This window comes from Callospermophilus lateralis, unplaced genomic scaffold, assembly GCF_048772815.1.
Source record: "Callospermophilus lateralis isolate mCalLat2 unplaced genomic scaffold, mCalLat2.hap1 Scaffold_413, whole genome shotgun sequence".
Classification (NCBI taxonomy): Eukaryota; Metazoa; Chordata; class Mammalia; order Rodentia; family Sciuridae; genus Callospermophilus; species Callospermophilus lateralis.
The window spans coordinates 990,403-1,015,581 of record NW_027514365.1 but is presented as its reverse complement, the minus strand read 5'-3'; the positions used below and the strand labels follow the sequence as shown (position 1 = coordinate 1,015,581).

The following is a 25,179-nucleotide window of genomic DNA, read 5'->3' as shown; positions in this document are numbered from 1 at the left end:
TTGTTTTAAAGACAGTAGTTACAGATTCAGGACTTGCTTTAATTGATTTTTAAATAAAATATATTTGAGTATCTGTAAAAAAAAAAAAAAGAATTTAATTCAGCCCATAGTTGCTGATTAAAGACATTATAAGCCTTAGAGTTTCATTCATTCTTTCTCAGAGGATTATACTTTTCTAATTTTTTTAATCATATTTCTTGAAAATCAGTGGCAAGGTACATTTTTTAAAAGAAATTTCCTTATTTTTTATAGACACAACATACCACCCTATATTTTACTGTTATAATGCAATAATGGCAAAAGCAGTAGAACTTCAGGTCAAACAACTCTTGCTACTAATGTAAACTCATTCTCAGAAAACTATTCTCACATGGACAGTGGTTAGAAAAAAGTACATGAATGTGCTACAAAAATAGAGCCACAAGACTTCTCACAAGTAAAATAAATTCCTCTGTATAAGTCCACAGTTGACCAAGGTCCAGCCTCCTTAACAGTGAGCAAGAGGAAATATGCTGCCAAGTCACCATCTTCAGTTCTGAGAGTGAGTTTACATGCTTCCGCAATGGCACAAAGTCTCATGACAATCCAATGAATCAACAGACACTTGGGAAATATTAATAAACAATTTTTTATGAACTATTACAACAAAGAACTTCAGCAAGAAGGAAAATGAAGTTTATGATCTTTGAGTAAACATTTTTAGCGTAACAGTCTCTGCGACCAGATATTTAAAGAGAAAATCAAGCTTATAAAACACCATTTCTCTGTTATCAACTGGAATACACTAAAAAGAGGATAATGGAAATACATGTTCTTAAAGCATTTCCACAGGAAATGTCCATAATTATGACATTCTAAATCATTTAGCAATTGTATATGCTACATTAACTAAAACAAAGGTATTCTTTATTGCACATTTTAAAGTTGGAAGGATACTCTAGTTTAAGTGGGGGATATTTAGGGGGAAAATATTTTGGCTCCAAATGTATACTGTGCCAAGGCAGCTTCATTCTAAAAACATAAACCAATTAAAAAAACTTTTATATTTTGAAGCCAATAATCCTTCAACACAATGAATAGTTCATAGTCTACTTTCTGACTAAGTGTCAGAGGTTAATTTTATGGGCCCTGTTTTAAGGCCTGTGAACAGCCCTCACTACTCTGAGAATCGGGTGTAGTTGGAGGCTCATCTTTAAAGCCTGAAGACATTAAGTCTTTTGCAGCAGGTGGTGGCCCATAGTCTTGGGGACCATGAGTTGGAGGTGGTAATGGGGCACCAGGAATGAAGTACTCTCTTGGGTCAAATGAGCCTAAAGGTCTAAATGGTGCAGGTCCTGGAAAAAAATCACGAGGGTCAAAAGGCAAATCCCATTGTCCAGGTGGAACACCTGGTGCATATTCTCTGAAGCCTATTGGTGGATGCATATCAGGACCTGGAAAATAATAAGGAAGTTATGTAAATACCCAGAAATTTCTGAACTTGGGTGATTTCAAGTATGTTAATATAGTCTTTAATTTCTCCCAAGCCTAGAACATCAACTGGTGAACACCCTGACTTGCCAGATGAGGCAAACTGAAATGGAACAAGTTTAGGTTATAGCCTGGCCAACCAGCCATGAAGCAACATATTAAGGATTTAAACATGGCTCTACCTAGCTCCAGGCTTATCTTTTTTCTTTCCCTACTATATAATTGCAGAATTATTTCTATCTCACAAGAGCTCCATTTATATTTGGAAGTACTATATTACCATGACAAGATAATAGATTATGAAATAAGAACTTTGCTACATCAAAGAAATTTTGATAAAAGGAAATCCCACTATTTATTACTGTATCCATTAAAAATTCATGAAGTATTTCAGCATGGACTTTACACATGCCATCAAAATCAAGGTGCATGCCCTCCTGGAAAAGGCCTTCCACAGCCACCTAATTAAATCAGCAACATTTATTAGGTCACTGTTAAATCCTCCTCTTTAACACTTCCCTCTGACTTTTCTCAAGGTAAGGAGGATTTGACTTTTCCTTTTCTATATTCTATAACCTACTGCTTATGCTTCCATTATGGGTGATTACAAACTTTATGCTATAGGATTTTTATATCTGTGACAAAATTTTAAGTTATGGCATGTGTCTCATCCACCTTTCCATCTATTGCAGTGCATATCAACATATTTTCAACAAACATCTGCAGAAGTAATATTTCTGGCTTTTCTCTATATAGCCCCTTATCCTTGTCAATGAGATAGCTATTGCCTATCTCAGTATAAGATTATGTAGTGTCCCATATGTCCCAGAAAACTGGAGGAAAAGTTAAAATGTACTCAGCTGTATCCTTTCATTGTTAAGACCTGAGATAGCAACCAACTGTTTTAGCAAGCAATAGAAATGAAAGATGAATGTGATTTATAAGTCAATCACTACTGTTCAGATCATCATACCAAATGGTGGAGGAATTGGCCGAGGCCCAAAAGGCCCACCGAGCTGAAATGGCGGTCCATACCAAAAGGGAGGTGGTGGAGGCCGTCCCATCGGGGGTCCCATAGGGGGACCCATGAAGGGTACCCCTGAGAAAGGAGGGGGCTCTTTCATAGCCATATTAACCTGCAATTTAAGATTTGAAAGCAGTTAAAAGTTTTAAAATTCCTATGTATTAAGACAAAGTACCAACACCGATAAAAGCTAAAACCCAAAACAGGCACCTGTCCAGAGAACACCATCAGTGCAACAAAACTCTACCCACCCCTCCTGTGTATTCCCACTGACAGCTTACAGAAGTTATAAGGATTCCACAAGAGGGAGCAGTTTGTTACTGATTATATTTGCACAGGAAAGGGAAAGGCAAGAGGACTGGCAGAGGTTATTAACAGAGGTGATTTCTGACCAGTATGTCTTGCTGTATTCACTACAACCTATTTCAAAGGGAGTCCCCCCCTCCCCATCACTTCCCTTTCATCACAGTAGCTCATTACTTCCATATTAAGAATGAACAGAATACAATGAAAAATCCATTCTCTACCCATGTAATAATAGCTACAATTCAGAGTATCTTCAGTACGTCTTTCATATATTATTCAACCTCTGAGATCTTTAAGTAAACTGTCTTGTTTTAAATAAGAGGGAACAAAAGCAAATGGATTATCATAATTTGTTGACGGCCACACTGCATATTAAAGGATCTCAATCCCAGGTTTGCCTCCAAGCCATGCTTTCCCACCTATACTCCTCTCTAACAACAGGTCTTTGCTCTCTTTTAAATCTTCTACTACAAAGGGGTTTGGGGGTCTTATCTAAGCTGCCCTTAGATTGCTCCAGAGATGTATGTTCCTGGAATATGTATACACTGGAACTTGAGAAGTATTTTCCAACACAATGCTATATACACAAATTAGGAAGACAAGGCTTTAATATTTACTTTCATTTACTGTAAACCATTTGAGATATTGATTTATCATTTCCTATGAGTAGTGGGTTTGAAACTAAACAATTAAAAATTTATTTTATTATAGAGCTGCAGAAGACCTACCAGATATAATAGCAACACAGTTACAAGAGAATGCACTTATGTGAACAAATGAGACCATTGCTTGGGACTGGCTCAAGAGGTCATTTCAGATTATCATTGTTGCACTGAAACAGTATTTCACTTTCAGAAAATCTGATACCAATCTAATTCAAATCACTCAAAATAGGGTTTGCTCAAATGGAGGAATTCTTAAATAGTATTCTTCCAAACAAAAATAAAAATGATGAATTATATAATTTATAATGAATTTACTTTGCCTTAGAACATTCAACACAAAACACCATATAAAGTTAGAGTGATAACTTTTCACATTCTGTAGTTCATTATAGTTGTACACACTTAAGCCACATTTCCAAGTTAAGGAGAAAAGTAAGCTCAAAATTGCATGCAGTTTAAAGCAAACAAGATCAGTGTCATGCTCTGAATATCCTTCCCAGAAATGCACAGAATAAAACCCAATTCAGTTCTCAACCTCTAAGTACTTACTCCAACTGGATGCTCAGTCAAAGAAGTAATGGTAGAAACTGAGTGGGTCTCAGGTTCTTGGGGAACAGTTTGCTTTTTAAAAAACAAATGGGATAGTACAAATAGAACACAAAGAAGGATAAAGCAAAGAGCAAGTACTGTAAGAAAGCTACATGTTCCTGCACGACCATGTGATTCACAGTAACTACAGAACTTACCTTGCCCTCATCTGTCACCTTAGCTGGAGAAGAACTTCTGGAGCTGCTGTTCATGTGAGCTGGACCACATCCTGGGTCTGTTAGAGATCAAAGAATGGATTCAGACTTATGCTAACATGAAAAGAATAAAAATCCTGCATCCACAATTACAGATTCTTTGAAATTACTTGGTCTCTTTACCAGAGGCAACAGGTTTCCCAGATGCCTCAGAAGACCATTGAGTACGAGGTAAAGGTCCATCCATTGACCCTTGGGAAAGAAAGATCAGAGCCCTTGTATGTATTTTTCAGAAGAAATAAACCACTGGTGGACAGGTCAGGGTTCAACAATAACTAGAAAGCAACATTAAAAATGGGTTGCCCAGGGGTTAGGGTCGTAGCTCAGTTGTAGAGTGTTTGCCTAGCATGTGTGAGGCACTGGGTTTGATTCTCAGCACCACACCATCTACAATTAAAAATATTTTTTATAAAAAATGGGTTGCCCAATACGAAAATCACAATTTATGAAGAGACTTAAGTAAAATAAAGAACTGCCTTGGGTTGATAGAACAGCAAATTAATATGTACTGGTCCTAAACTTTAAGCTATAGACTTGAAGTATGTGTAGGTTGGCTTTTCTTTAGTCTATATAACCTGACTTCTAATCTTACCAAGACTACAGTCCTATTTAGAATTGGAAATAAGACTCAGTATTTCATATTGGAAATATGTATGCTACATAAAGTTTAAGGCTACTTTTTTAATATTTGGGAAAGGAACACCATAGAGATTTAATTTAAAGATAAAGGTTTACACTTCACAGTGTAAAATTTAAAAGAAAAAAACAATACAAGGACCTCCAGGAAAAAAAAAAATGTTTTCTATTCTAGAACAGATTTTACAGAAAACATTCACTAAGATAAAGTAAGAAATTATCTTCTATATATTGTGCAGGCCCAAATTCTATGTTTTCATTAGAATATTCAAAAGGAAAAAAAAAAACCAAAACCTTGAAGCAGTTTACTATAAAGCAACATGCGAATGCTCACCAAATCCATTTCTAGGCATATCTCTTTGATTAAGAGTAGCAGAAGGAGGTCTCCCAGCTGGCTCTGCTGTCAATGGAGGGGAACATTCTCCACCACTCACGGGGGATAGACCAAAAGAGCCATTATGGCTCAGTGGACCTAAAGACAACAATGCCGTGTTACTACTTTAAGGCAGCCTTCTCCCTGACACCAACCCCCACACCTCCCGCTTTAGCAAATCATTCAGATTATTTCATAACCATTACACACAGAAATAAAAAGTAATTTACATACATTCTGCACCAAGAAATAAAATAGCTCCTTTTACAAAGTGCCCCCTACCTCTCCGAGGAGGATTTTGTAAATTTGGTCTCCCCGGCATTGGTTTTACAATCACAGGTTCATCTTGCCGCATTGCCATCTTTTGGGTCATTTCCAGTAGTCTTGAATATTGAGAAAGAATGGGCTGAATTATGAAACAGCAATCCTAAATAATATCTAGCATAACCTTAAAACACTATAAAACATACAGTAAGACACAAAAATCACATACTTCTGTCTCAAATTAGCAACTTCCCTTTTCTCTTCAGCTATAGCTCTTTCTGCAGAACGAGCTTTGAGCTATTAAAGAGAAAATATTCAAATTCAGTTACGGTAGGCTATGCAAAAAATAAAGAAAAGGGGGAAAAAATCTTACCCAATTATCATGAGCTTTCTTCTCATGCATAGCAATCTGAAAAAGACAACACAATAAAAAAATGTTTTTAGGGACTCATTATAATAGCCTATAATTGTATTAGATATCAAAGAATTCTGCAACTACAGGACAGTATTAATTACTACCTGGTTTTTAAATGAGCGCTCGGTTTTCTTTAATTCTTCTTCTATCTCTTCAATTCTCTGCCTAAGAATTACAACAATTGAATAAAATTTGAAACATTCTGACCATTTTCTCTTTATTCCATCAGCTATACTTTTAAAGACTTTTATCATACATAAGAAAAACATTTCTATAGTTATATGAATCCAGTGTGATCAAAACTAATACTACAGACCAGGTGCAATGCCACATGCCAGTAATCCCATGCCAGATTGGGAAGCTGAGGCTGGAGGATCACAAGTTCGAGGTCAGTCTCAGCAATTAAGTGGGAACCTATGCAACTGAGACCCTGTCTCAAAGTAAAAAAAAAAAGGTCTAAGGATGTAGCTTAGTAGTAAAGCACCAAAAATAAATAAATGAATAAATAAATAAATAAATAAAATAAAAACCTAATACTAATAACTTCTTTATCATTTAATTGCTAGAGATTCTGAATTGATAAATTATAATTTCCTTAACTGCTCATCAGTGTGTTCTCAAGTAATTCTGCTAGAAATATCTTCCTCCTTAAAACTTTTTTTTCTCTTTTTCAAATTATATCCATAGAAGATTTCCAAGGTCTATCAAATGCCACACTTTTGTCGGTCTTGATATAACACACAGCAAACTGATTTCTTAAGAATTACTACAACATACAAAACCCCCAGAACTGTTTGCATTTACCAAGTTCCCTATGGTCTTGCCCATTGGGTACAAGTAAATTTTTGTTAACATTTTTTATTTGTTAAGTTGAAATTTATTTTTTCTCCTGTGTGAATTGAATGTGTTCATATCCTCTCGTTATTATACTTCCATGCTATTTTCTTCTATCTACATTATGTAAAAAAAGATTAAAAAGAAAGCTAACACTAATTCATTAGACATTGACACCCTCCTTTAGAAACTGAACTCACTTGTAATTTTTAACTTCCTGTACAGCGGAAACCACCTTTTCATCTGCAGCTGACAGCTGCTGCTCTTTTTCTAGTCTCTCACATTCTTCTTGACTCAGTTTCCTAAAATAAAGCCAGTTATCAATTCAAAAGTTTCTCTTTGTGAATATCACTTCCAACAATTCTATAAAATGCTTAGGCACATAAAATGGGAATTCAAACCTGCAATTTCATAAATCAAACTCTGGCAAATCACTTACATTTTCTAACTTCTCCTCTTAATTCTCTACTTACCAGTAAATAAAATAAATGTGAAAACAACATGTGCCCCAAGGGCAAGTCTCCTGTGTGTAAGATAATAAAAACTCACTTTACTTCAATGTGGAAGATCAGGACTGATCAACCTAACATAATTAAACATATTAGGATAAAGCAGGGGATAATTCTTTTCTCGTTTCTGCCATGGGTAGGACACTAAGTATATCTTTGTCATGGAGGAACTCTTTTCTCAATCCAAGACTGGTACCATAATAAACATATAGTCAGTCAAAGAAAAAATCTTCTAGAATATGTCTTTTAGCTATGCAATTAACCACAGAACATTTTTCACACTTTAGAATTGTAAATTAAGCAAAAAGACAAATCTGAGTTTTGATAATGTCTATCAACCAGAAAAAGAAGCCAAACTGACCCACTATCAGAGTATTATCTACTGACAAGTTTTAACTCTGATCATGAAACTCAAGATGTTCATCTACTGACACAAAGGTAGCTACATTTAATGATTTAAAAAATACTATTTTCTGCTATCCTTGTACTACTTTAGCCATAGTTCCAATTCGAAAGATAATTAACTTGAAAGTTAATTTCCATAAATCAGAAGAACTACAGTAAAAAAGGATTACTGATACCAAATAGAAAAAGGGGATTATATATTCTTATATAGCTTCTCATTTAATTCTTCAGCAAGTATTTTATGAGTGGCTATAATATACTAGTTACCTTGTAAGATGCTAAAGAATAAAAGAGCTCACTGTTTCAGGTATAAATGATGCCTAAAGGAATATAATAATTTTCCCCACTGGCGTAAGAAGGAATATGGAGAAAACTGAATCTTGAAGAAAAGAGAGAATTTTGTTTCCAATTATCAAAGAGTTAGTCTGAGAGCACTAAGAACAATCAAAACATCTTTATAAGAATATAAAATTGTGTTTGAAGGGATCCAAGCTAAAAAGTCAGTGAAGATATATGTATGTGGCCAAGATCCATTAGAAAAAGGAATCTCAGAATTACAAGTAAGGCTGGCACTTTAAGGTACTTTTCTCCTATTAAAGATATCACAAAGATATGAGTCTGAACCAAGCCTTCATTAAATTCCTGGGCTTAGAGGAAAAAAGAGGCTACCAATAAAGGGACCCTTAATAAAAGCCCTAGTCTTTGAGTTTAGATTAGAAAGTACTGCACACTTAAGTGATGAATAGGCAAAAAATCCAAAAGGAACAATACTGAAACATTGAAAAGACAAGTCATTTTTGAATTATCTTAATTGTTGACTAAGTTTAAAGTGACAATCTTACTCAAGTAACCTCAACACTTTTCTATAAGAAGATAACTTCGTCTTAGTCCTCAAATTTTATCTATAATTATCACAACAATGTTGGCCAATCAAAACTGACCAGGCACTCCATAAGACAAAATTCTGTGAGAAAAAATCCCACAGAAAAGGAAACCAGCTAATGGGGTTATCTGCACATGTTTTAAAATCACTGTGCTTTATATAGTCAAAAAAGTAAAGTCAAGATTATGAATTTCAGGGCTGGGAATATAGTTTAGTTGGTAGAGTGCTGCCTTGCATGCACAAGGCTCTGGGTTCAAACCCCAGCACCACTAAAGAGGAAAAAAAAGATTATGAATTTTGTCAAAGGATTAGAAACTATAAAACCAAGAAATAGTTGGGTGTGGTGACCTTCCTACAGTGGAAGATACTCAGGAGGCAGAGGCAGAATTATGAGATTAAAGATAGCTTGGAAAGCAGTAGGACCCTAGTCCCTTATGAGAAAGAACAAGGAGTCTGGAGAGGTAGCTCAATAGTAGAGCACATGGCTCAAGGTCCTGGGTTTGAGCTGTAGTACTGAAATAGGACTGGGGTTGTGGCTCAGTGGTGAAGCATGGGCCCCACACGTGTGGGGCACTGGGATCAGTCCTCAACACCACATAAAATAAATAAAATATTGTGTCGGGCTGGGGATGTGGCTCAAGCGGTAGCGTTGTCGCCTGGCATGCGTGCGGCCCGGGTTCAATCCTCAGCACCCCATGCAAACAAAGATGTTGTGTCTGCCAAAAACTAAAAAATAAATATTAAAATTTTCTTTCTCTCTCTCTTAAAAAATCCTATAAAAAATAAAATATTGTGTCCATCTACAACTAAAATAATATTTTAAACCCTGAATTTTTTAAAATCCTAAACTCAATGAATGATTTTAGCAGCAGATTTGGGAAGTAAAATAAATCCTAGCACTTTTAAGACAGGTCAGAAGAAAATATCCAGAAGAAGTAAATCCAGAATGTAGGAGGCAGGGGAAATCAAATTCTAATATGCATTATTATAATCAGAAGAGAGAATGAGGTAAAATCAACATTTAGAAAAAGACTCGAAAATTCAAGAAGTGTTTAATGGTCCCAAGCAACATAACTGCAAGAGGAAAAGTGGGTGGGGTGGGGAAAACTACACCTAGGCACTTCCCAATACAACTGTTAAAAAAACAAGAGAAAGGACTACAGAAACTAGGGGAGGGATAAGACCAAACAACAATGATAATGGACTCCTTAAAGAAAAAATTTAAAACAGATGATAATTAATTGGATATTTTTAAATTGCTAAAACTAAGTAACAGTCAAAATTCAGTAGCCAAAAGAAAGATCCTTTAAAAATGGAAACTGGTTTTAACTCTAATCATGAAGTTCATGTCAGCCTAATACGGATTATAAAGGTAGCAATATTTAGTGGATAAAATACTATTCTCTGTTTATCCTTGTACTACCTCTGATACACTAATCAAATCTATCATTAAAGGACAATGTTCAAATAGAATGAAAATAATTTCAAATAAGAAACCAACAGTGTAGAATGCAGAACTACAGAAACTTTAAATATGTGTATAAATTGAATGAATGTCTTGTGGAGTTCACAGTATATGAAGTACTAACATATAATGCCACAACAGCTATCTGATTCAGGAGCTACTTAAAGCCCATAAAAAATAATAATAAACCTATTAATCTATGTCAGGTTTTTATTAAATCCAGAATATATACCATGGCCTTTAAATTATGAGAAGATGAATAAAATTATAATTATATTATTATAATTCCATTATAATTTATGATTACATCAAGCTTATACAGGGGATGAGGAAAATAATTAAAAATATATAAACTATTAAAAAGATACAAGGAAGAAAAAAAGAACAGGTCATCAAATAGAAAGCAAATTCTTCATAAACCACAGGCACATATTGACATGGACAGACTTATATTTTAGAAAGTCCACTCAAGCGGCTATAGAGAAAACTACTAAGAATTTGAAATAAGTTATATACAAATATAAAAAAATGGAGAATGAAGACAGATGATCTAGGTTAGAAACAGAAAAGATGACAGAGGCATGAACTGACATAGTACCTGAGGATGAGTAAAAAGAGTACAAACCACAGATGATGACTGAATGAATTTTGGAGGAGTTGAGAAAAATAGTGCTACAATTTAATTGCATTACAAAGAAAATTAATTGCCTTTTAGGTCATTCAGATTACTAGTAGGGACAGAGAAAACAAGTGTTCTTTTAAAAAAAAAGTGATAAAATGAGAAATGTTTCTTTGAAACAGGCCAGGAATTTAGAACTGGCCTGAACAAAAATTTGAGATTCTAAAAAGGTCACTTGGAGATCACAGAATTTTAGAAAAGTTAATGGAAAGGTTTCAATATGTAATGCATTAATTAGGCAACAGAAGTCAAAATACCTAAAAATAGTTAGGTCTGTAAGAAGGTCTGTCTTTGCTTTACAAGATATATATATATGCCGAAGAGTAAAATCAGGTGCAAACAAATAAAATCTGACACAACCTATTTTTAGAGAATTCAAGTATTTTTGTGGATTAAAAACTTCAAATGAACTTTCAAAAAATAACTAGCTCCACACTAAGAAGATTAATATATAAATATATACTCCAAACAAGTACTTCTGTAATCATAACTCCTAAGGTCCTTGCCACAGTTCAATTTTGTGTGAACATCTGAGATATTCAAGTCCAAAACTTGTACCATCAATAAGTAAATATTATTCCTTTTTGAAGTTTTTATTCTACTAAAACATGTCATTCCAAATCACTCAGTATTTTTAAAGGTCCAGAGTTAGAGATACAAGTTCAAAATATTAGAATTACATAACTGATCACAATGAAAGGTAATTAAAATAAATAGGGGGATCATAGAAAGGGTCTTGAACTTTGAGAGGTATTTCCACAGTGACTGTTAATACCTTTTTACCACTTCCTGCCTTCATATGAATTTGACAATTGATTATGATGTCCTCACAGCCTTAGTTTATGGTTCCAACTACCTCAGGACTCTTAAGACTGACGATGGAAAGAAAAATGCAACTTATAGGAAACAAAACACAAAGGAAAAAAGACAAATCTCTACTTATTACAACTAGAAGAAATTGTAAATAATCTTAAGAAAAGATAAAATTATCTGTTAGTTCACACAGTGATAACAATAACAAACAATGAAAATCTTACTTTTGTAGTGCCATCTCATTTTTCTGGTAGAGTTCATTTAAAATCTCCATTTTCTGCGTTAAAGTTTTGCATTCCTCTTCTAGTCCAACTTTAGAAGACTGTAGTGAATTGCAGTCACCTTCTAATTTATTTATTTGGTCTGTAAAGGATAAAACAGCTTATCTCTATATGTGTACAAGGACTTAAGAACTTGTTTGAGGGAGTAGTGCCAAGAAAAGTAAGAAGCATGAAAGCAAGAAGCCATTCTTTATCTTTGCAATAAAATTTTAAGTCTTTCCAACATGGCAATTTCTTCTCAAGAAGAACCCACCTTCTAGATTACATTTTGTGGACATCGAGGCTCTTAGCTTAAGTTGTAAAAGTTTTAGATCCTCTTCAACTACTGATATTGTAGTTTGTGTCTAAAAATTGCAGAAAAGAGAGGTATTCTTAAAAGTGAGGCACAGGAAGAATTCACAGGCACTATGGGACTCTAACAAAGAACTATACCCCAGAGACATCCATCATCTGCTTAATTTGATCTTTGATCTTCTCATTCCGATCACCTAAAAAACAAAAGACTTTAGCTTTTTCTTTCCTTACTTTTAACTCTATATTCTCCTAACTTCCCCAAACTAAATAATGATTGTGTTCAAACACCAGAAGAAAAAAAATCAATTAAATAACTAAACTGATTAGACTAATGACTTTTAAGAGAATTGCAAGCTTAGATTTAAAAAAAAAAAGAGAGAGAGAGGTGAATTTCAGGCTGGGGTTGTGGCTCAGTGGTAGAGTGCTCACCTAGCATGTGTGAGGCACTGAGTTTGATCCTCAGCATAAAAATAAATAAAAGTACTGTGTCTGTCTTAAAAACAAAACAAAAAAAAAAGGTGAATTTCTAGTTTGCACAACTAAAATGTTATCTATGCTATTCTTGTAAGATAAAATCTTTTCTTCTCTCTCAGATCTATCTTCACCTGGGCAAGTAAGTGTCTTATTTAGAAAGATTCAATCCTCTATTTTCTCCCTGAATCTACTACCAGGTGTGGTTTGAAATACTTGCTATGTAAGCAATATCCAACTTGGGAGAAAACATGTGGAAATATTTTCCTCATCAGTAAACACTGTTACACTCCCTCTCTCTAGATTTCTGATAGTCTCTAGCCTCTGTTCTCACAGCCTTAGTTTATGGTTCCAACTACCTCCGGACTCTTAAGACTGACTGTGGACCTTAAAACCACAGAGCCATAGAGATGATGAGTATCAAAATCAACTATCATCTGCATAAGTTAAGAAATAAATTTCTCTTACTGTACAATGTTCAATACTCTAAGTATTGTATAGGATGTGACTATTGTAGCTGCAGTGTACTTACTAGTTTTCAATGGAATAGAAAAAGTCAGTGTTCTTCACATGCCTATTGCTACATTATACCCCAGCAACCCACCTCTGCCAATGCAAAAGACATATCTATAGATCCAGTGATATGTGTCTACAACCCTGAAGCTTAAGAAGAAAATCAGCCAGCTGAAAAGTGGCATCTGTATAAATACTTAATTAAAGACAAGAAAGCAAAAAAAGGATTCAACCTCCCTGAGACTGATCTTACCTGCTACCTCTCCGTTGGTTAATTCATCTGACTCATCTTCTCTATTTTGATCCTCAGATTCAGATTCACATTGTAACCGATTCAACTGTGTGATATAATTAGTCAAAGCCTAGAAAAGAAGCAAAAGGTTGGAAGACTCTCGATTTTAATTCAGAAGATTTCAGGAGAATTCATGAGATGAAACATGTATTTGGAGTATAAACTTACATTAATAGTATCATCTTTGTGATTAAGAGCTACAAGTAAATCTTTCTGGAACTTCTCAAATGATTTGATTTGTTCACTGAGCTCAGTGTGTGATGCACTCCAGTCTTTGACTTCCTGCTGCAACTGAAAAGTCAAAACACATGAATTCCTATGGGTTAGGGAGGGGTTTCTGCACTGGATACATCAGGACTACAAGACTTAGACAAAGAAATAGAGAACCATACTCCTCGGTGGCCTGCCTCAATCGAGGGGGTTGAGACCTTGGTTAAGGAAGAGGGCGGAGTGGCCCCAACTTTGACAGCTGCAGTAAGAACATCAGAGCTCTCAGGAAGTTGACCCTGTTTATTGCATTCCCCAGAAAATTGCTGCCAATTCAAATAATTTACCTCCAGCAAGAATGGCTGGGCACATATGACTGTCTCCTAAATTTAGACTCCTTATCATGTAATCTTCCCTTGGCCGGTGAATCAGTAACTACTCAAAAGAGGATCATAAAGTACTTAATTTTCTGGTTTAAAAAGTTTCTTTGAGGCAATGCAAGTTTGTAACTGATTGACATTTTAAGAAAATACACATATACAAGATAAAAATCAGGATGAATAAAGTTTATTACATTTGAACAACCATTTTAATTGACTTTGCACTGAAAAAATACACATTTTGTATAGCTTTCACTGGACAGACTATCAGGAGGTACATCTTCAGGTTTTATGTCCATTTCCTTTTCTTTCAATGTCTGTTCCTCAATTTCCCTTTGGTTTTCATTTTCATTCTGTTTAAGTTTGTGCAACGGCAGAGAGGACAAGACAGAAAGAAAACCTGTCATCTTAAAAACAGCATATCATTCTTCTGTACTGGTATGATGTGAACCAGAAAGTGCTTGAAATAATATTTAACTACAATTTATCAAGAGATCAGCAGTATCAAGAAAAGGATAAAACATTCAAGTGTAGAGATGAAAAATGTTTTAATGGCTTCAAACTAATATACTCTATATAGTGTGGCAATAAGGGTTGTCAATAAAGGTTGCTCCTTGGTAGAACAGTTTCTCCTACAGCAATGCCAGATTCAAATTATCTTAAACAGAAAGCAAGGCATTTTGACTCCACCTACCTTACATCTAAGTGATCACCAATATGTTAAGCTCAGTAACTATAAAAATACGTCACCTATCAACAATAAAGACAAACAAATCCTACTGCATTGTTGATCTACTGTTCCTAAATGCACCAAAGTCAATACTACCTGTGTTTGCGTACTGCTGCTGTGCAGCTCACAACACAGCTTCTCTCTTCCAGCAAAAGACAGCTGCTTTAGTGCTTCCAACTCTTCTAAAAGCACCCTTTCTCTTTCTGAAACCAGGTTTTTGTTATTTAATGAGGATCTCTAAATAAGAAAAGAGGTCATGGAAGAATATTGATTGCGATAGAGGTAAAAAGCAGATTTCTTTTAACCCCTTGGGACCAAGAGACCTTGGTTCTACCTTATGATTCATATTTCATTATTACGGATTAAAAGGCACATATGAAGTTCAATGCAAAATTCGCAACTTTAGAAAAAAAGTTATTTAAACTTAAATATTCGGGAATTTGTATAGTTCGAGTAATATTTTCTCTGTCAATTTTTGCATTGAAATTTTAGAAGAATAAATTCACAAAATGCAATGAAGAAAAGCAAAACTGATTTTTCTTAAAGGAGAGAGAGAGAGAGAGAGAGAGAGAGAGAGAGAGAGAGAGAGAGAGAGAAAGAGAGAGAATTTTTTTTTAATATTTATTTTTTAGTTCTCGGCGGACCCAACATCTTTGTATGTGGTGCTGAGGATTGAACCCGGGCCCCACGCATGCCAGGCGAGCGCGCTACCGCCTGAGCCACATCCCCAGCCCCACAAAACTGATTTTTCAAATGATATATTTTATTCTCAAATATCAATTTCCCTATTATTTTATATTTTAAAAATACACGTTTTAGTTTTCAAAATTAAATTCAATAAATTTGTTTTCATAAGAACTTTCATGCAAATATTTCTTGCTTTTCTGAAATAATTTTGTGAGTATATTTTATATAGCAGTTGATAAGAATATAGCTCCCAAATACCATGAGATATTTAAATTTAGAAAAGAATGTTATATAAATTTGAATTTCTCTAATCAACAAGAGATGTGTCCTCTGAGAGAGTTCTAGAAACAGATTACTTCAGAAGATTTCCATTCATGATTAAAAAGATGGATTAAAGATAGCTAAAGATAAACCTTGGAGATGGTAATTGGTAGACTCATAGAACTACAAATGAACATTGAAAAAGTGAATGACAGCAACTGTATACTCAAGTACCTCAGTATAATATTTCCAAAACTCTCAAAGTGCTTTAGCTATGTATGGTCAATAGAATTTTAAAATTTATATTGTAGTCACATTTCCAGTGCCTGAAAGGCAGTTAAATAAAATGATAATGCACATTATATCAGTTGAGTTAGGTGTGCCTAACAAGGTCTAAAGTTGATCCCAGGAACTTCCTGATGTTAAGTATTTGTAATTTATTTGTATCTAGGAAAAATAATTTTGACTTAAAAAAAAAGCCACATAAAAAATACCATTATTTCAATTGAGGAGAAAAGAGACTCTAAAGTTCCATACCTGGGCTAACTGTCTATTAAGTCTCTTAATCTCTTCTTGTAGCTGCTCCATGTGCCACATGTGTGCCTGCCTCAACAGTTTTGTGGCCTGTTGATGTTCTTCATACTGTCATACAAGTTCTTGCCTCATATCTTCCAACTGTTCTTCGTTTGACATCATTTGTTTAGAAGCATCCATGCTTGATGTCAACATCTTACCATGAATCTTTGATAGGAAAAAACACAAGCAAAAAACTCAATCATAACATATTTTGTGGTAATTAGTCAGCACTGATACTTTAACTGAATATGAAAACAATTCTATTAACAACATAAAGCATCTGAGTTTTAGTTTTATTATTAAACAAAAGCATAAATCACTTTTTTTAAAAAAAATATTTTTTAGTTGTAGATGAACATAATACCTTTTTTCATTTATTTTATGTGGTGCTGAGGATCAAACCTAGTGTCTCACCCATGCAAGGCAAGCACTCTACCACTGAGCCACAACCCCAGCCCATAAATCACTTGTTTTAAAAAAGTATTTTTCTTATTTATAATTCCAAAACAACATGAAGTTAATTTATTACCACCATACATGTTATTTTCCAAAAGGAAACAGCTACTTACAAGATAGTTTAGCTAAAATCTAATTCTAACAGAGAAAAACAAAATACTCAAGATTCTTTATCCACCCCCTCCAACCCCCACCCCATCCACTTTTTTTTCCGCCCATACTAGAGATTGATCCCAGGGCCTCACACATGCTGGGCAAGTGCTCTACCACCAAGCTACATCTCTAGCCCCTTCTCTTAATAAAGTTATAACTCCTTTATATCTCTTGATATTTTATAATGGGGAAATAATATAAACAGCAACAACAAATATACACACACACACATGCAAAGTTTATAGGGCCAGGGTTGTGCCTCAGTAGTAGAGCGCTTGCCTAGCATGCATGAGGCACTGGGTTCAATCCTGGGAACCACATAAAAATAAGCAAATAAAATAAAGGTATTATGTCCATATACAACTAGAAAAATATTTTTAAAAATTAAGTTCACAAAATATAAGGAATTTTGCCTATTTAATTTTTATTCATTGGTCATCACCGTATTATAGAAAACTGCTTATTCAAAGAAAAATTATAATAAATTTTATTTGGAAATAAATGCTTTACATTTATGAGTTTCTCACACTCATGACAAGTCAATAGGTTCTATGAATACTTCAATCCCTTAAGATACTAATTAAAATCATTCTGCCTTGAACAGCTATAGCTAAATTAGTTTTCATAAACATTTCACAAGTTTTGCATTACATAAAAAGCTGACAGTTTTATTTGAATACTCCTCTGAACAAGATATATCTATCGTGAACACATAAAATAAATTTGAAATTCAGATAATTTTAAAAGAAATAGAATTTATTGTTTTCTAATAAAGGCTGCAATTCGTTGGGGTAACAGATCCTCAACTAACAAGAAAAAAGAATTAGTATAGAGATAATAAGATACTTTGAATTGTCTTCTTGAATTCGTAGCAATTTCCTTTTATGTTCTTACATTTAATTGAGCAAATCATTTGGCCACATGTATTACCTAGTTATAATATAATTAATCTTCAATTAGTTTAAATAAAACTAACACAGGTATAATTTACAATGAGAACTTAACATGTACTATGTCCATAAGACAACCAAGAATACTATGACCTGATTTATTTTATACTTCACACCAATATTGTTTCACTTAATCAAATACCTTATAATTAATAAAATACATTAAAGTCAAGACTGGACTTCATACTTTCATTCTCTATTAATCAGCATTATTGCTACTGTTTTAAACTGAAGATGTTATTATAAGTTTTTCTTTTTTATATTCAAAGAAGCATACTTACAGATTCGCTAACTATAAATGTTTTGTCTTTGGAGAACATTTCTTCTGAAATAGTTAGTTGGTGGACCTCTGATTCTGTTATATCATCAAGATGATCACTGTTTGGTAATAGAACTTCTCCATCTTCTCCTAACTCTTTACTAAGTGGCTTAAATTCTTCTTTAAATTTCATGTCCAATGCATCAGAGGTCTGAAGATTAATTTGATCCTGAGATAATTTCATTTCATTAAAATAATGTTTTTCATTTTGCTGACAGAAAGTAAATGCTTGTTTTGATGACATAGTATTTTCTTTTCCCTTTGATAGTCTAGATAGTTCAGTTTGTTGAGCAAATGCAATGCTCATTGACACAATGACCTAAAGAAATCAATCAAACAAACAAAAAAAGATTAGATTTATAAATACCAGCTGGATTTAAAAAGTGGGTCATTACTCAAAATTATATGAATTAGAAAAAAGCCTGGCCTCATAGTTTTAAAAACAAAAATAAATCCTCTGATAAAATGATACAGAGATAGGCTATTTTTCAATAAATTTAACATCAAAGTGTTTTACTGCCTGCCTTTTAAAATAAAACAAGCAAAACTTTTCTAACTATAACATCAATAAATGCTCAGTACAAAAATAAAAAAAAATAAAAGTCTTTATATTTCTTCCTTCCAAGAAAATTCACTTGGCCATGAGTGATAATGTTATGTGACAATCCTCCATCAGTATCTGTAGTTATTATCTAACATTACAATAATTTATCAGGGTAATACAACTACTTTTTCTCTTCATAACTTTTCCCTCATTTTTAGAATGCCAAACTCCTTCACAAGGTAACTATTTACAATGTAACACATATATAAAAACTTGTGGCATTCTGAAAAATTGTAATTACTATTCTATATCAAGAAAAAACGTTCTTTTCAATGAAAAGCACCGCAAAACATTCTATGAAGCAGCAATTATAGTTGATGCTGTTACACAACTGTTTGATGGACTATATATGAAACTTACAAATAAAAACAAAGTACATACCATCAATAAAATCCATGCTTTTTTTGACAGTTCAAAGATCAAGAAAATCTATAAACCAAGAAAACCTTGCAGATAAACTGTAAACTTACCTTAGCTATTTCTTCTTCTAATCTTTCTTGGTATTGTTTTTCCAAAAATTTAACCATGTTTGTTTCTTGTTTCATTCCACATTCCTTAGAAAACTAAATTTAAGGGTGAAATATGACAATTTACACTGATTTTATACCATTAATTTTAAGGATGTAGTCAATATTCCAAAAATATCACTATTTTTGGACACTTTCAAATAAAAATAAATTTCAGTTATCTTTTAACTAAAAACATTTAATCTAATAATCCTACAAAATAATTACACTTAGTATAAACTTAAAGATGCAAAGAGAGAAATATATTTACATATCTGTAATTATTAGCATAAATTCTAGGGTGGGTTAAAGATACTTAAATATAATTAATAAGACATAGGTAAAATGTTAACAAGTGGCTATGTTTGATAATGAAATCATGAGCAAATTTTCTTCTTGGTATTTATTAAAAGAACACAATTTTCCACATACAAATTATTTTTATAAATTAAAAAAATAAATCTTCTTTTAGAAATGTAGATATACAGTCAACATGAAAGTATTTGTTTATTTACCAATTATTTGAATTTCATCCAACAGACATTTAATAAGGGATGAATGTGGCTCATATCTCTTCTTAATATCCAGAATGAGAATGGGCAATAGTCAGTGATTTTAATTTTTACTAGAATTTAGAATTATTTAGTGAAGATGATGATGCAGTTGGGGGTTGAAAAAAGTTTTGAATAATACAATGTCGAGGACAGGCAGAGAGTGGTTCAGTGGCAAGCACGGTAAAAAAAGCGTTTTTCTATCATTATTTCTGTTGGAAGGTGGCCTGATCCATTATTCCAGCCCTAGCACCTTGGATTTTAGGGAATCCTATACACCATTCTGAAGATACCCTCCGCTTCCATAATGGGAAGGAAAGACTATGTTGGCCATGGTACTGAAGCTGATTTGTTACACAGTTCATAAAGAAATGTTACAAAGAAAAAATTTAAACTGTAACAGGGGAGGAAAATTCTCAAATTTAACTTTCTCTGTGTTTTTCCTATGCTATGAAAAATATTTCTATAGACATTCTGGATCTTTTACATAAGGTATTATCCTCATGATTTATGCTTAATCTTAGCCAAATATTTACTACATAATTACAAAACTGAAGACATAAAATTGATAGTAAGAAAAAGTATCAGTGTACATAACTGTTTAAAAATGAAGATCAAAAATAATATACCTCTATTGCATGATCAATATTCTTTTTTAGACAACTTCCAGGATGTACTACTGATTTCTGTACATCAGATTCTTTAATTACCACTGAATCAACAGAGAAGCTAAATATAAATAAAAAAGTATAAAAAAAAATTAGTGTTGTGTGTTTTATCCAAAGTTTCTACCATGTATAACGTGTACTGAGGCAGTGGGGATACAAAAATGATAGTTCCCCCAGGGTTACAAGTATTGTAACTTAAAACATTTTTGACTAAGTTTTCCAATTAAAAGTAACAATGAATATTATGTCATTTAATGAATTTCAGTATAAATGTATGATAAAAAATTTATTATGTAAAAAAAAATTTAATAATTCTTTTAAAAATAACATCTTAGATATGCTTATATAGCAACAGTGTACATAACATACTATATACACTGATACTACACACTACTTATATACCTAAGATATATGATACATATTATTCATATTACATGGATATCTAAATTACACAGACACAAAACATATAATAATATAGAATAGATTATATTGGATTAAATATATTAAAAGAGCCAGGTACAGTGGTGTGTGCTTGCAACTCCAGAAATTTGGAAGGTTGAGGCAGGAGGATCAAAAATTCAGGATGAGCCTTAGCAATTTAGTGAGACTCTCTTTCAAAAAAAAAAAAAAAACGGTTGGAAATGCAGGAAGATGGCTGAATAAAGTATTTGCTTCCCTGACAGATCTGTGGAGTGAACCAAGAAAAGTAAAAAGGTCACTTTTTTCAACAAGATGGGTGAATGGTCCAGAACTAGGAAGGACTTAACTGGAATTTAATACTGGATACTCAAAACAGATCATGGACTCAAGAGATCTTGTATAATAAAATAAGGGGGAAAGATCCCCAGCTCCAGAGCTGTAAAATAGCTGGAAGTACAAACCAGAATAATCCCTATGTGAATGTAGTAAAGCAATAAAGGAACCCCCATTCCTAGGAAAACAGAGGTGTTCTGCGGTATGGAGAGCTTAAGAGCTCAGAGATACTGCTCAAAAAACAACAACAACAACAAAAAATCAGTAAGCTGTGCTGCACAGCATGTGTGTACAGGAGGGAAGCCACCAGCTTTCTTGGCGGCATGCATGGAGGACAGCAGAAAGAACCCTTGTGAAGCAGTGGCTGGGGGGCCTGCAGTTAGGTGAGTCAATTATTGGCAGATCGAAGTCTGGCCCCAAAAATGTGCAAGGCAAACCCATGCTGTGTGATAGAGAGTGTTCCAAAGTGACCGGAGAAAATCAAGCATGGAGGGACATTTACACAGGAGAATACTGATCAAGGAAACCCACCTGGCTTTCCCCTCCCCATCCAATCAGCTGCTTGCAGTACTGGCTGGAAGAAAAGTGCCTGACTGTGAATTTGAAAGGACAGGCAAAGAAAGAGATCAAGTTTGGAGACCAAATGATGACCAGGGTTCATGGGGTCTGCAGGCAAAGTTGTGGGCTAAGAACAGATTCCTACATCACATGTGTAGAACCTAAAGGAGATTCCCGAGGTACAGTCTTCCAATGTGGACAGACAATTGCTGAGCCTTGGAGGTGTGATGACTTAAAATCTTCAGACCAATAGGCACGCAGTGAAGAGATTGGAACGTACCTAAGCCTACACCTTGGCTCTAGTAGTTCCGCTTCCAGGACTAACACTCTCACCCTAGCAACCCTAACTACCCTGAGGGTAGAGCTAGCATCAAATTCCAGACAACATACCTAACTGCTCAGAAGAGAAGCTGAGAAACTTGAACTGCAATGAAAAAAAGTGTTCAATTTTTCATCCAGATTCCTTTTTTTTCTTCTCTCACATGTCTACCATTTTTGAAACCAAGTATTTTTCATGGATCATTTTATTGAGGACTGGGATATCTGAATAGTACATTACAGTTTTGTTATTATTTTCTTTTAAAAAATTATATATATATATATATTCCCCTCTCATTTATCTGTTTCCTTGTATTCTCTTTCTCACTTTTCTCTTGCTAACACCCAACCTCTATTAAGTCCTCCCTTCATTCTTCCTATAATTTTTTAACTTCTATCTTTTCTGATCCTTCCTCATAAACATCACACCCTACATGACTTTTGTTCTCTCTTTGTCCACCAATGGAAACTGTAAACTTTTTTGCAAACTTAATGTTTATATTGTAGACAATAATTGAACACATCATTTCAGTTTAATGGAATAAAACTGTGGATGCCTTAATAGGAGCTATTTGGTTTAAGGCTGTATATTATTTGTATTGGGTGCAGTTATTATTTGTCTCTTCCTTAAAGGCGAGGTACTAGAAATCTTCAGGGACACTATTAATCTACAGGGTAGACACTGTACTGCTTGAAATCCACACTGCTAGAAGGACAGACATAAGAACAACATGAGAAAACAATGGAACAAAGTGGCCCAAACAAACCAAGATGATCCAATAATTAAACCCATAGACAACACAGTAAAAGAAATGTAGAAAAGGAATTTAGAAAGTACATATTAGACTGACCTGGTACATAAAGAATGATATAGGGAATAAAATCAGAGATAAATTTGAGGAGGTAAAAGATCATTGCAGAGGCAGAGATTCTCAGAAAATTACAACAACAACAACAACAACCCCAGAAATCCTCAAAATGAAACAATCAATAAACCAATTAAAAATTCAATGGAAATTACTATCAATAGACTAGACCATTTGGAAGATAGAACCTCAGGCAATGAAGACAAAATATATAATTTTGAAAATAAAGTTGACTACACAGGGAAGATGGTAAGAAACCATGAACAGAACTTCCAAGAATGATGAAATAACAAGAAAAGACCAAAATAAGATTTATCGGGATAGGTGAAGGCATAGAGATACAAACCAAAGGAATGCCCAGTTTTTCAATGAAATAATATGAAAAAATTTCCAAAATCTGAAGAATGAAATGGAAAATCAAATACAAGAGGACCTCAAATGTACAAGATCACAACAGACCCACATCAAGACACATCATTAAAAAAAGGTCAAATATAGAAAATAAGGATTGAATTTTAAAGGCTATGAGAGAAAAAATATCAGATTATATATAGAGGGAAACTAATTAGGATCTCAGGTGATTTTTCAACCCAGACCCTCAAAGCCAGGAGGTCCTGGAATAATATATACCTAGTTCTGAAGAAGATGGATGCCAACCAAGAATTTTATATCTAACAAAAATAAAACTTCAGATTTAAAGATGAAATAAAAACCTTCCGTAATAAAAAAAGGTTAAAGAATTCATAACTAGAAAATCTGTGCTATAAAACATTATCAACAAAATATTCCATGAAGATGGAAAAAAAAGTCAAAAAAAATCAACAAAGGGAGGAGCCATACAAAAGGAATAATCAATCAAAGGAGAAATTAATTCAAAGTAAAAAGTAGAAATAACCTAAAATGACTGGGAACACAAATCATATCTCAAAAATAATGTTAATGGTCTAAACTAATAAACCCAAAAGACATAGATTGGCAGATTGGATTAAAAAAACAAAACCCAAAAATCTGTTGTCTCCAAGAGACTCACCTCATAAGCAAAGACATCCACACAGTGAAAATGAAAGGACGGGAAAAAACATACCACTCACATGGACTGAGTAAACAAACAGGGGTTTCTATCCCCATGTCAGATAAAGTGTACTTCAAGCCAAAAGTTAATCAGAAGGGACAAAGAAGACATTTCATACTGCTTAAGGGAATTATACATCAACAAGACATAATACGTTAAATATTTATGCCCCAAACATTGGAGCATCTACATATATCAAACAAACCCTGCCTCAATTTCAAGAATTACATAGACCATAATACAATAATACTGAGTGACTTTAACAAACCTTTCTCACTACTGGATAGATCGTCAAACAAAAACTAAACAAAAAAACTATAGAACTTAATAATATAGTCAATAATTTATACTTAACAGACATATAAAGAGTATTATACCCATCAACGAATACATGCTCTTCTCAGCAGCATACAGACTCTTCTCTAAAATATGCCACAAAGCAACAACTATGAAATAAAAAAGAGATTATACCCTGCATTCTATCAGATCATAATGGAATGAAATTAGAAATAATTGATACAATAAAAAATAAAAAACTCCAACACCTAAAGACTAACCAATGGACATAAGAAGAAATCAGGGATGAAATTTTTAAAATACTTACCAGAGATAAATGAGAACTAATAAAACTTGTCAAAATCTCTGGGACACTATTAAGCTAAATTCATGAAAGAATGGAAAGTCAATGAGTAAATGACCTAACATAAGACCTCAAAGCCCTAGAAAAAGAAAAACAAATCAACACCAAAAGCAGTAGAAGACAGGAAATAATTAAAATCAGAGCTGAAATAAATGAAATTGAAATAATCGGAACAATTAAAAAATTAACAAAACAAAAATTTGTGTCTTTGAAAAAATAAATAAAATTGATAAACTCAATCGTGCTAATGAAGACAGAAAACTCAAATCACTAAAATTCATAATCACAAAAAATATTACAACAGATACTGTTGAAATACAGTAGAGAATCAGAAGTTATTTTGAAAATTTATACTCCAATAAAAATGAAAAATTTAAAGACATCAACAAATTTCTAGAGACAAATGAGCTACCCAAAAGGAATTAGGAGGACATACACAATTTAAACAGATCAATTTCAAGCAATAAAATAGAAGAAGGCATCAAAAGCCAACCATTTAAGTAACACCCAGGATGAAAAAGATTCTTAC

At 33.6% G+C, this 25,179-nt stretch overlaps 1 protein-coding gene across 1 annotated transcript in view; it reads right to left on the bottom strand.

Moving 5' to 3' along the window:
• Positions 1-688: 688 nt before the first annotated feature.
• Positions 689-25,179, bottom strand: part of LOC143388008 (A-kinase anchor protein 9-like) — a 72,604-nt gene continuing 48,113 nt past the window's right edge. Inside the window, 19 exon segments of the mRNA XM_077108296.1 lie at positions 689-1,433; positions 2,444-2,606; positions 4,212-4,288; positions 5,239-5,376; positions 5,560-5,660; positions 5,771-5,838; positions 5,915-5,950; positions 6,061-6,121; positions 6,991-7,092; positions 11,769-11,907; positions 12,079-12,169; positions 12,258-12,313; positions 13,357-13,465; positions 13,564-13,686; positions 14,809-14,949; positions 16,198-16,401; positions 18,077-18,433; positions 19,189-19,281; positions 20,405-20,504. Of these exon segments, the coding sequence (XP_076964411.1) occupies positions 1,120-1,433; positions 2,444-2,606; positions 4,212-4,288; positions 5,239-5,376; positions 5,560-5,660; positions 5,771-5,838; positions 5,915-5,950; positions 6,061-6,121; positions 6,991-7,092; positions 11,769-11,907; positions 12,079-12,169; positions 12,258-12,313; positions 13,357-13,465; positions 13,564-13,686; positions 14,809-14,949; positions 16,198-16,401; positions 18,077-18,433; positions 19,189-19,281; positions 20,405-20,504 (2,473 nt within the window). The 3' untranslated portion in view covers positions 689-1,119.